The sequence below is a fragment of the Buceros rhinoceros genome, unplaced genomic scaffold, assembly GCF_000710305.1.
Source record: "Buceros rhinoceros silvestris isolate BGI_N320 unplaced genomic scaffold, ASM71030v1 scaffold9134, whole genome shotgun sequence".
Lineage (NCBI taxonomy): Eukaryota > Metazoa > Chordata > Aves > Bucerotiformes > Bucerotidae > Buceros > Buceros rhinoceros.
In genome coordinates, this window is record NW_010406530.1 from 26,741 (window position 1) to 39,119 (window position 12,379).

The 12,379-nt window shown below is 35.7% G+C and overlaps 1 protein-coding gene across 1 annotated transcript in view; it reads right to left on the reverse strand.

Annotated features, from left to right (window-relative positions):
- Positions 1 to 12,379, reverse strand: part of MTBP (MDM2 binding protein) — a gene marked incomplete at its 5' end in the record, with an annotated part of 27,427 nt that overhangs the window by 10,597 nt on the left and 4,451 nt on the right. The window contains 10 exons of the mRNA XM_010134138.1: positions 57 to 212; positions 1,580 to 1,699; positions 2,035 to 2,179; positions 3,519 to 3,632; positions 4,785 to 4,958; positions 7,557 to 7,674; positions 9,205 to 9,277; positions 10,032 to 10,126; positions 10,988 to 11,122; positions 11,722 to 11,839. Coding sequence (XP_010132440.1) covers positions 57 to 212; positions 1,580 to 1,699; positions 2,035 to 2,179; positions 3,519 to 3,632; positions 4,785 to 4,958; positions 7,557 to 7,674; positions 9,205 to 9,277; positions 10,032 to 10,126; positions 10,988 to 11,122; positions 11,722 to 11,839 — 1,248 coding nt within the window. The remainder of the gene's footprint in view (positions 1 to 56; positions 213 to 1,579; positions 1,700 to 2,034; positions 2,180 to 3,518; positions 3,633 to 4,784; positions 4,959 to 7,556; positions 7,675 to 9,204; positions 9,278 to 10,031; positions 10,127 to 10,987; positions 11,123 to 11,721; positions 11,840 to 12,379) is intronic.

A 12,379-nucleotide genomic window follows, 5' to 3' on the forward strand; every position in this document is an offset into this window, starting at 1 on the left:
TCCCTACATCAGTTCTGAGTATGGTCTTCAGTGGTTTTGATATGCTGGATTTATACCGTTTGGGAACTTGCAGTGGTTGAAGATCACCAACTGGTAGCCCTTCTGGTGTGAAGTATTTCAGCAATTCTTTAGCATCAAGCAATGTCAATGACTCCCGCTGGCTATCTTTATGTCCCAGCAATTGCTCAGATGAATTTGCAAACATAGAAACCCTGAAAAAAGAAAAAGAGAAAAAAAAGGCCAATCTAAGATTTTTTTTGTTTCAATGGAATAATCTCATATGAAGCAAAAGAAAAAAAATCACTGCTAGTCTACAGCAATTGAATGTATTTCCAAAGTAAAATGAACAAGGTTGCTCCGTGAGAACATTTCCACAAATGTTCCTCATAAAGTATATTTCATCCAAATTCTCTGCCTACCTACTTTACCAACTGAAGTAATTTTTTCAAGATTTTAGAGCCCAGTTATGAAATACAACACAGGAAGAATATTATTCATCCCTTTTTTCCATTTATGGACCTACAGGATTAAAAATTAATGTTTGAAAAAGAGAGACATACAGCAAAGGAACCACAAAGCCACGACTGCATGCAGCTCTCCATTATTTTTTAGTGTCCTCAATCAAGTATAGCAAAGTTTTCTCTTCTACTGTTAAGTAACATGCTGTAACTGATTCAGGATAAGCAGAACATAACCAGTTCAGAGTACGATGAAATGAATATTAACTGACTATGAAACAGAAAATCCTTCAGGAAGCTTTTCAGAAGCTAATTAGAAGGAAGAATTTTACCTGTCTGAGAAACAAAAGCCAACAATAATACATAATACTAATAACACTCATGAGAAAGCAGAGATCTAATAAAAGAATTTCTGACACAAAGGACTCGAATCTAGGCCATGGCCAGCCATGGTATTTGAAAGACAGAAATGGGACAGAAGTGATGAAGAAAAGGCAGTTGGACCCTTGGCTCTAAAGATCTGTCAGCAATAACGTTAATGCACAGTAAAGATCATTAAGTCATATATAAAGTGAGAGCTAAACTGTATTAAGTGACACAAAGGTCTACGGGTTTCACTTAAACACCACTGAAGGAAAAAAAAAAACAATTACAAATTTCAAACATAAAACCAATAGGATCTTCTGCTACTAAGTTCTGACTATTTAGAAAATATGAGGAGATTAAAAACACATTACACATGCTGTCAAAAACTGCTGTGCTATCTTTACTATTTATGCCCCAGGGCATGTCAGGAGCAAAAAAAAAGCTTTCGTATGTTTTTCTGCTATGGCTACTACTTTCTAATAGTGCCATTTTGGTAATTTAGTTCTGGAACCATGTTACTCTTAGCTCACGTTCAGTTGCATTTTGTCAGTAAAAATTAAAACAATACTACTTTAAATACCAAGAAAACACATTTGAAAATGGCAAAAACTACTTTTAGCCTTAAGCAATATTTTCTCTGAAAGATTACAAATATATTTGAAAACAGTTTACAGAATGGCTATCAACATATACAGTTCCTCTACAGAAATGTTCAATGGCTATTACAAAGATAGTCTCTAGTATTTAACCATTACCTGATTTTTTGTTTGGTTTTTTCAAAGTTTTCTAAATTCTGAAGAACATGTCTTTCTGGCCACTCCGATGGATTTGGCTCCATTAAATCAGATTCTGCAAGAAATACATGGTGGATAAGCCTTAACAGAAATAAAAATTCTTAATCTTTAAAGAAATATATAACTTATTCATGTATATACATAAAGATAATGAAAATGTGCCTGGTGCTGTGATTAGAATTGTTCTCTGAATACTTTTTTTCCAAGGAAAATAAAGGAAATATTTAATGGGAAGTAATCTCAGTTTGCAAAAAAGCCTAGAAAGCTACTTTACTTTTCCTTCTATTTTTCCTTCTTTTGGTAAAAGACTCTCCTTCTTCTAGTAAAAATGGACAACAGGTATGAAAATACATTGAAAGAGAACAAGCAGTGTATTTTCTAAATAATGACACTTACCACAAGTCACAGTGCGTGACCTAGTTTTATTGGCAACCTTCTGTAGATCGGGTTTAGAAAGACTAGCGTTGCACAGGTCAAGAAAACATTTTCTTGTAAGTTCTAACAAGTTTTTAAACTCATCAGTGGAAATAACTGGAGGTTTCTCAGTCGATTCCTTTCTCTCTATAAAAGGACAGAGAAAGAAAGAAAAGCTACTGCACCTGCTGAGTAACAACGAGTAACTGGGGCCTGCTAAGAACCAACCAAGCTAGAAAATTCTCACCCAAAAACAGTAAGAGAAGTTAACTTGACATTTACCACCGTACCCTTAAGCAGCAAAGCATGGTGCTTTATTCTGTAAGCAAGTGAAAAACTTAGCAGTGAGAATAGCTGAAATCACATGTGAATCACCTTTTTACAGTAATTTAATTTCTGTATGTGTGTATTTCTGAGTATATCCAGGTTTTAATCCCGCAGAGACAAAACATGAAAAGCTCAAGACAGCAGAGCCTCCTACCCACCTATTTTTACTGCTGTTGTGGGAGTGTGGCTCCAAATAACCAATAGCTTGTTCTGGTCTCTTTGGTCAGAAGAATTCAAGTAATTCTATACAATTATATAATTTAGCATGACTAGCAAATCACAGCTGTTCCTATTCAGTCTTCATCCTAATGGTATATGATGACCCACTCAAAACAAACTAAAACACAAGCTCTAAAGCAGCCTCAAGCTCAGGGTTAAAGTCAGGAGGAAACTGAGAATGACTGCAAGCTGGCGGGGGTGGGGGTGGAAGACATGACTAAGAGCAGAAATCTTATTTTCCTCAAGCTGGTATTCTGTTAATGATAATATACTTAAATTATCTTCACTGCATGCCATTTCCAATAATCTAGTGAATCTTTCAGAAGCGTTTTTTATTTTAATTTGGTCTCTTTGAGCAACAGACTTAGATGGAAAAAGCTGCGACACTAAAAGGTACTTCTCTGCAAAGTCAAGAAAGTCTACAGAGGACAACCTTTCAGTTATTATTTTGTTACATTTATCATGATACATCATTCAAATCTCCAATGCAAACTTCTCCTCTGCTGCTTAAGACTTTTGCAAGAAAGAATAAAATAAAATAAAAAAAAGAATATCCCAAAACAGAATTCTTTTTTCTTTACTAGACATACACAGCAGTAAGGAGTTTTTGGAAAAACAAAAATTAAAAAAAAACAAAACAGAGAGAAAGTTAATGACCATAGAATTATTTCACAACTATGCTCAAAAATTCAGAGAATTAGTGTAACAAACACCCACCAACTTTAAGTTCAGCATTCTCTTTTCCTCAATATTGAAAAATCACTATTCTACATACAATCATGTATAAACAACAAAGAAGTTTCTTTTTAAAGCTCCACTTTTTTCTTCACAAAGTGATTAACTCACCTTGGTTTTGTAAGGTCAGCTGTGACATTCAGTTTGAAATGAAGACCTTTTAATTAGTAGTTTGCAAACTACTGCTGCTTTCCCCATTACTTACTGAGATACTCCTTCAAGGCAAACACTTGGAGACGAGACAGTTTCTTTTCTCTCTGTACAATCTCCTCTCCACAAAAATGTGGCAGGGACTTGATAAAGTTGGCAATACGAAAACCTATATAGATTAGGAGAAACTTATTATTAAGATTCTCTCATAGGACTTTGGAGACACCAGGTCATTACTTCCTAAAAGAAGACATAGCAGATGTACAAATTTCATATTCAAAGGAAACAACCAGACTTTCAAATACAGCTAATCATAAAGAAAAAAAACAGAGGAAATTAATTACAATTGAATGCCAGGGGGATAACTTAAAATTGATGTCTGACGAGTATTTGTTAATTTCTGTACAAAACTAATATCATAAAAACAACACAATTAGCATGACTGACATTTAAAGAAGGGCTAAAGATCCTAAGCTTGATACCAGGAAAGTAAAGTTTTCTCCCAACGTACGGTCAAGGACTTTCAGTCTTCTGACACCCTACTAATGGAATTTTAATTAGAACAAATGGTAAGCAGTCAGTCGTATCGCACACGGATTTATTTTGATAATAAGGAAATAACTGGATAAGTTGCAGGTCACTGCACTATTGTCAGTGTTATTGAAAGCAAATACACAAATTAGCAGAGTGATGTGTAGTTGCAGTAGGACAACTACTCTAAGATACATGTCTCCATAGATGCTCTTAGCTAGTGGAGCAGCTATGATATGAGTACCAGCTCACGTCCTAAATATTCTGCAGTAATACAGACATCTGCAACGTAGCTCAAGACATGATCATGAACCTCAACCTGCCTGCTGATCTTGCAGTTTTTACTTTAAGTCATCAATGAAGTAGGTTTGTCAACAGGTAATTGCCTAGATTTTAGGCATGGGCTGGCCAGTCTTTACACTAACAATACACACTTCTAAAACTTTACATTTGTAATGCAAATTTGATTTGCATTACATATTAACTGGATGTCCCTGTACATTAAAATATTTACAACTAATCATAGTTATGAGAAATGACTGACTACAACTCCACACAGTCGATTTAAAAAATACAGTAGTAGGAAATCATGTGAATAAATAAGGTCTTACTATATTATTTTATTAGTTTGAAAAAATAGTGCTGAAAAAATAGATATTCATCAAAACGTATTAGTTCTCCTTGTTTTCTTCCTTTCAACAGAGACTGTAATGGATAAAAGGAACATATAAATTTTAGAACCATTTGCCTGTTTTTGGATACTCTTAAATAAGTATGTAATATCTCTTACTTGACTCTGTTTCTTCTGGTTTTGTCCTTAACTGTCCATTTACTGCAGCAAGAGTGGCCATACCATTGATTTGGCTAGCTGAGTGAATGAAGGTTGCTTTGCATCCTCCAGAGCCGTTGCCTTGTAGCAAGAAATAATATCGGCAAGATTCTCCTTTCAGTTCAACTTCTGGAACTTAAAAAACATCAGGACACAACTGTAAAATACCCTCATGGAAAACAGCTTTAAAACAAGCTATGTAACCCACAATCAAAATTCTGTCACTTGCTCTTTTCTGTGAGAAATCTTACTAACATCTTTCAAGGAGACACACTAACTACAGCTGATATTTACCCCTTAAAAAGCTACAAACAAGGAAAATAAATGAGCTACAGCAGCAAAAGCGACTATGCTACTGGCTTAAAGCCAGTATGTTACCAGCACCGAACTCCTGTGCCTGTCGTGAGGACCCACTTTCTAATGCAGGCTACAAAGTCCATCTATAAACTTTAACCGCCCACCGGGAGACCTTCTTCAACCGGTCTTCGTAAAAGGCAAGCCTTCAACTGGCAAAGTTCTGTTTCTCCCATGAAACAACAAAGAGTTAGGCAAACGGTGTGCTACATGTGTAATGATTAGAGACGGCTCTGCTACGCTTGGTAAAACCAGGCATTTTTGCCTATCTGGATTGAAATAATAAGTGTTCACTGGAAGAACACACAAGTGTAGCAGGAAAGGAAACACTGTACACGCTCCTCTCAAAGAAGCTCCATTATTCACTAGGATTTTCACTCACTGCTTTACACTCGTGCATAACCTGAGCGAGAGGTAAAATTCTTTTTCAAACGCTGGCATATAGTACGCAGTTTCAAAAACAAATTAAGGTAGGTCTTGATAGTAACAGTAAAAGGATAAGCATGCTATCTTTTTACACAGAAAAGATTTTACAGCACCTGGTATATGATTGAGCGAATGAATACTTCTGATGTAGTACGTTTAGAAAGTCAAATCACTTAATTTCATAAGATTTTGCAGTGCTATCAATAAATAACTCAAGAGCTTTAAGTTTAACAGTATTAAAATTTTTTGTTAGTAACAAATATAAGGTATTCCAGCGTTTCTTGAGAAGTTTAAGTTGGAGGGGGGAGGGAAGTGAGGGGAAATCCCACTACCTCAATGTATGAATCCGGGGAAAGAAGAAAGAAAAGGAACAAGAAACAAAAAAATATTCTAGACACATTTTCACTATTGTACTATTCCCCCTTCCCCTACTCATTTGAAATACTTTCCTTTTCCACTTTATCTTGGCAACTCAAAGCTGATTCCTTACGAAAAAGCTTTTACTTCTCATTTTAATCTTAATTAGCGCTTGAGAACTACCAATTCAAAGAATTACACCCCCCCACAGATTGAAGTGATTAAGAATTTTCAAATCCTTAACATAGTCAGATTACTGGTAGCCACTAAAATAATAAATAATTTTCAACTACAAGAAGAAATATGTTTAAATGGCCACATCTCTCCTCCTAGTCTAAATTCTGCTCAAGAGGCCTAATAAGAACCTGCTGGGTATTACTGATCACATTATAGTTATTACTTGTACAAAACCCTTCCAGTGGAGCACAGGACAAAGATTTTGAAGACACTGGGGATCCTGCGCTTATTTGACTGCATTAGTATCTCCAATACAGTATAAATGCTGCTGATGTGATCAGCTCTATGATCACACCCTCCCTGCTCCACCACCTCCAAACATGCAGAGATCATTTTAAATACATATATTCTGCCAGCACTCACTCCATAGAATTAAGCTTCTATACTTGTTATACAGCTCTTCCCAATTCCTCTCAATTTTTTGCCTATCACAAAACCTGAAAGAAAAAATCAGTCTGTCAGTCATCCTCATCTGCATGTTTACACTGCCCTCCATTGGCAACAGGAGTAGTCACTGTTCCTTGGAATTCCTTTGGAATTGTCTTATTAGACCACTGCATAAACATCAAAACCACACTGGAAGGCAGAATCCTACATCTTACCCTGTCCTAGATAAGTACTTTAAGCACTGGGCTGTCACCAAGCTTTGTCCCCACAAACCTCACAGTCACTACTTGTACAGTGCCTCCACTCACAGAGCGTAGGTGCTGGCTGACTGAGAAACTCTGCCTAGTCTTGACCTGCAATAATTCTGTTCTCTCACTTCCTTTCTAAGCCACAGCACACTGTGTAAGAGGACTCAGCTGCCATCAGTATAGTCCCACAAGGTAGAAGGAGCACATTCTCAATCACTAGTTAAGCACACCGGCTGTCATGTGAATGGAGGCATCAAGCATTTCCTGATATTCTGTATTTTCCTGGGAAGAGGTTGAAATTGAATGCAAGTGCAGTGAAGAATGTCTGGAAATGCTTAGGTGAGAAGGGAAGCACTTAAGTGAAGCACACTGGATTTCCATCCACAGAAGCAAACCTCTTTGCCCATAGATTGTACAATAACCTCAGAAAGGCATGTGGAAGCTGGATAGTACCTGACAGATGAGACACAGAAAATGGTTTAAAGGAGATGCGTTGTTGCCCAAAAGCTTGCCCTGATGATATCAATTTTCCTATATAACAAGTGTGTGTAGCTAAACTCCCCCAAAACTTTTGTGTCAATGAAGATTACAGTCACTTAATTTTACTGGAAAAAGAAAAGGGCATCCAAAACGCATAGAAAAAACCTGCCATATATGTATACATACATACACAGACAGATACAACCACACAAAATACACCTGCAATCATTTTTTTTTAACCTACCAGTAATGACCTTGGGTTTCCTAGTGATATATTCCTTCCATTTCTTGGTGCTCAGCTGGGCAGGGGATGGGACCACTACACTGCTTACATTACATGGCAACGTAAATAAAGCTCCCACCTAAATAACGAGAGCACATACAACACACGCAATGTTACTGAAACCTGTTTTACATTTAAATCTTGAGCTACTGATCTGGCAGTATTTCAAACGTACTTCAAGTGAAGAAAAATGTCTTTAACATTTCTGTCATTCACATCAAAGGAGATGGAACAGCGTTTAACACAGAAGCTGTAAAAATTATGCTTATTTTGTCCTGCGGTTGAGCGATCATTAACTGTTGAATTTCTATTTCATACATAAAAAGGTATTTGTTACCTATTACATGTCTTTCAGAAATCTGGCTAAAAACACTTCTGTAGAGTAGCAACCAGAATGAAAAGGAATTCAAAGATATAGTTGGCATCAGTGACTGCATTCCTTTGAAAAACGTGATTTTTTTCCTCCCTACATCCTTTTCAATTAATCAGATACTGGACTACGTTTTTCTATGTAAATTTAAGCTAATAAACACAAAAAAAATCTGTAAGTACTTGAAGATTCAAGCAATAAAACAATGCTTTTACAGCTATTATAAAAGCATAGTATTTCCAATAGTACACTGAAAAAAGTCCCTATGAGAGTGTTATCTTGAAAACATACCTCAACACATGCATGTTTTGGTCCTTTAAAAAAAAAAACCTAGAAGAAATGCAAGCTCTTAGATTGTCAACATAGTTGACCAAATATTATGTATTCTCATGCAAAATGAAAATTACCTGGGATGTTTATAAATATAAAACTGTTCCAAAAGTTATTCGTGGTATACCATTAGAAAAAGACTTTCTTTCTTTTCTAAGTATAGTGGAGAATGGAGCGGCAGGGGAGAAAAATAATTACTAAAACCCTAAATAACAATCTGGAGCTGAAGCATGCAGTCTGATAATGGAATACATTCTGCACAGTAAATAAAGAACGTAAGTTATTCATTATACCTGTATCAGCATTTTCACATTGCAGGTTCCGTTTTGACTGGCATAGATTAATTTTACAAACACTACAAAACCCTTTCATAAACAAGCATACATCACCTTCAAGAAAAACAGCTTCAAACTAATACTGTGGCTATGAATAATCCTACTATCATTCCAAGGCGGGGGGATGGGGTGGGGAAGTAGTCTTGTAAATGTTTCAAGAACTCTTTTTACCCAAAATCAGAATGGAAAAGCAGAATATGCAAAATAAAAAACGCTTACCACTTCAGACTAGCTAGGTACATTTAGTAGGCTGAGCACATGCCTTGCCTGCCTTCTGCTAAAAAAAATGGTTGAATTATGATAGGACAGAAATCATTTGTCAGGATAGGATTAAGAGTTAAAAAATGGTTTAAGAGATCGAAACTTAGATAAGGCACAGAGAAAAACTTCCAGTGGGCTTACAAATTGGCAGGACCTGTATAGCATGCACCTTTAAAAACCAAATTTGCTTTAGAACTAAATATTGAAGGAGCTTACACAGAGACTGGGTTTAAAAATACCATTCTTGTATCTTTTATGAACAATACACTCATCTTCTTTTTATTTAGGTATAGCATAAAAATGAAGTCTTTACCTTCCCAGAGAGAGAAGAAATCTGGTCCAGAAGCAGCGCAGATGTCTTCCTGATACTCTTTCTTGACAGGGTACTGAACAGAAGAGTTTAAGGAATCTCATCTTCTCAAAGAACTGTATGCATCTCTATTTTACAAATTACGTTACCATCATATTTCAAATAAGGTTTGCAAGTGTCTAATACCTAATGCTCCAGTACCACAAAATAAACAAAACTCACCTTTCCAGGCTAAGCGGTAATTTGGAAACATTATATGATGAAATACACCACTGACATCTTTAATATAGGGAGACATAAATAGATATTTATATATTGAAAATCTTGGCAGGCTTACACTGCATAAGCTACTACAGTTACACCAACACTAGTACCAAAAGTACATAAATTTAAAACCAATAGGAATACATGCTGAGACTTCTGCAGCGTACACAGCTCAAAACAAAACTCCTCTGCTATACCTTGCCACAATTTTGCACTGACACATTCGTGGAAAAACGTCTCTATATTGTGAGGAACACTATATACACTAATGAGTAAGGCTTGGGTTTTCTAGACTTACACAGCAGTAAATATTTTTCTATTCTTTCCCCACAAATAGCCTGCACATCAACAGACAAAGCATAAGCGCAATAATATAAAAAATGGTTATTTTTAGACTAAATTCCATCATTAAAAAATCTAGTTGTGAAGAAGCACTGTGACTATTTTGGCAGGCTAGAGTGGAATAAGTCCTTGCCAGTCCTCATGTGTTTTTTCCATGGGTAGATCCTGATTCTATCTGCTATAGACCATTATCAGGAGTCGTTTAGATCATTGAAAAAGGATACAGGTCAAATTCCAGATCTGATATAAAAAAGGAAGGTAGATCAGAGAGCACCACCATCTGTAAAAATTCTAGTGCAGGACCATAGTAATGAAAAACCTGAAAAGAAATCAAATTAAAAAATCTGTAGCTATACACGGTATTATCTCAGTAGAACTTCCTCAAGTGCTTTGTTGGAGGCATTTGCCTTGCAAATACCTCTGAAAGAGGTATAAAGGAATGTAAAGAAAAAAACATTTCACAGTATCATATTAAACATAATTACGTTAAAGGAAGATACTCTGTTTAGTAAAACTTACTTTCTAAATTGTCAACCAGGTGCATCAAATGGGTTGAACCTTTTACATAACTCTTGGACTCCAAATTAAAAAAAAAAAATCAGAAACTAGATACTAGAAACAGACTAATGCAATCCAAAATATACATATTTTAACAACTAAAATAATAATCTCTCAACTGATCCTGGTTTCCATAAACACTCATTTTTGTTTTCATCCACAAAAACGATCCTGGAGTTCCCATCTACTTCCAGTGGAAAACATGAAACAGCAACAGTAATTCTAACAAAAAAAGAAAAAACCCAAGACAAACCACCAAACAGTAATTTAAAAGAAAAAAAAAAAAAAAACAAACCACCAATCTTTAAAATGAAGTAGAAAACATTAGATAAATACAGAATTCATAAATAAATTACATATTTTGAGTAGTAAGATTGAACAAAGTCTCAATTTCTACTTGAAAAATACTTGGTATTGCATTCCTAAGAACAAACAGATGACATTTTAAGGACCTGTTACGAGGACACACATGAACAAAAGAAGTATTCCTCAATCTCACACAATCACTACTTTCATGTTTAATTTTCAGTTCAAAGTATGGTTTCCCCAATTACTAATTTTCACAGGAAAGTAAAACAGATGAATTCTAGTGGCTCAAGGAAAGACCAGGAATAATACTTGCCTCTGGCAAAGCATCAGTATTCCTTGACTGCCGCTCTTTTTTAATATCGAAACAAGAACTTAAATGTGAAGCACTGAATGTCTTTGTGGAAGTGCTCTTCATACAAAATTCTGGAAAGCTAATATCGGATCCAAACTGGAAAACAAAAAAGAGGTAATAAATGCATCAAAACAGCGAAAAATCATTTATTTCAACCAGTTACAGGTAATGTACAGCTATGTTAAACAATTAGTATTAGATTTGTTTCCATGAGATCTGTAAAACTAGGTAAAAATGTTAAATAAATAACCAACTCGTATATCCAAAACCTTAATACTGAAAATGCAGGCAAAGTCTTCCATAATCACAGCGAACTTCTCATACAATGAACTGCAAAAAAACACTTTGCAGAAACATCAGGCCTGTGTTTACAACAGTGACTTACAGAGTTATATGCTAACGATTTTTGATAGATACAAAATCTAATTTTGAGCAATAAGTTCTAAGGCAAATATATCAGAGGAGAGAATTTGGACTTCTGAAATTCAAATCTTGACACCTTGATCTAATTTATCCTTTCATCACACTAAAAAGCAAGTCGTTCCCCTGCCCACCCAGATACGTTGCACATTACCTTTTTGAATTACATTGTCAAAACCAAACTTAGCTTAAAGCATAAAATGTACAACACATGCTTTAAATTACATACACAGACACTTCAAAAAATTAACCATAGCTGAAAAAAGTTATTTTACCTTTTTTTCCCATATCTGAATCTTTCCTCTCCATAGATCTTTCGAATCAATAATATTCGTGATGTTATCTGAAGACACTAAGTCTGCTGATAGGTAGTCTGCAATCTTTTGCCAGCTACTATAAAAATAAGGAAGAATCAATCTTACTGAATTTAGTATTACAAATTAAAAGCAGTGTAATTTGACTGAACTTATCTATTACCGCTTAGTACTGAACAGTCTTGTGTATGTTAAGACAGACATATCGCTTTATATTCCACAGAACACAAAATATTATACAAGACAGACGTATATAGCTTTATATTCCACAGAACACAAAATATTATAGAATTGCTGGTTCAGGGTGTGCAAAGGAAGTTGTTCATACGCTCCACAAATGCGACAGCAAAGAGCTTTGTCAGACATTAAATAAGAAGGCAATGGCAAGCTGCCAGCACACCATAGTAAGGCTGGGTGCTGGCAGCTGCAGCAAAGCCAGGTAACCATCACTGGGGCTCTCTCTGGCCCATCAGCTGGTTTGAAGTTAGCCTTGTAAGTAGAGCTGTGACTGCAGCACAAACATTACCCAAATTCATCGAGAGAGAGAGAGAGAGAGAGAGCGAGAGAGAGAGAGCGAGAGAGAGAGAGCGAGAGAGAGAGAGTTAGAGAGACAGAGCGA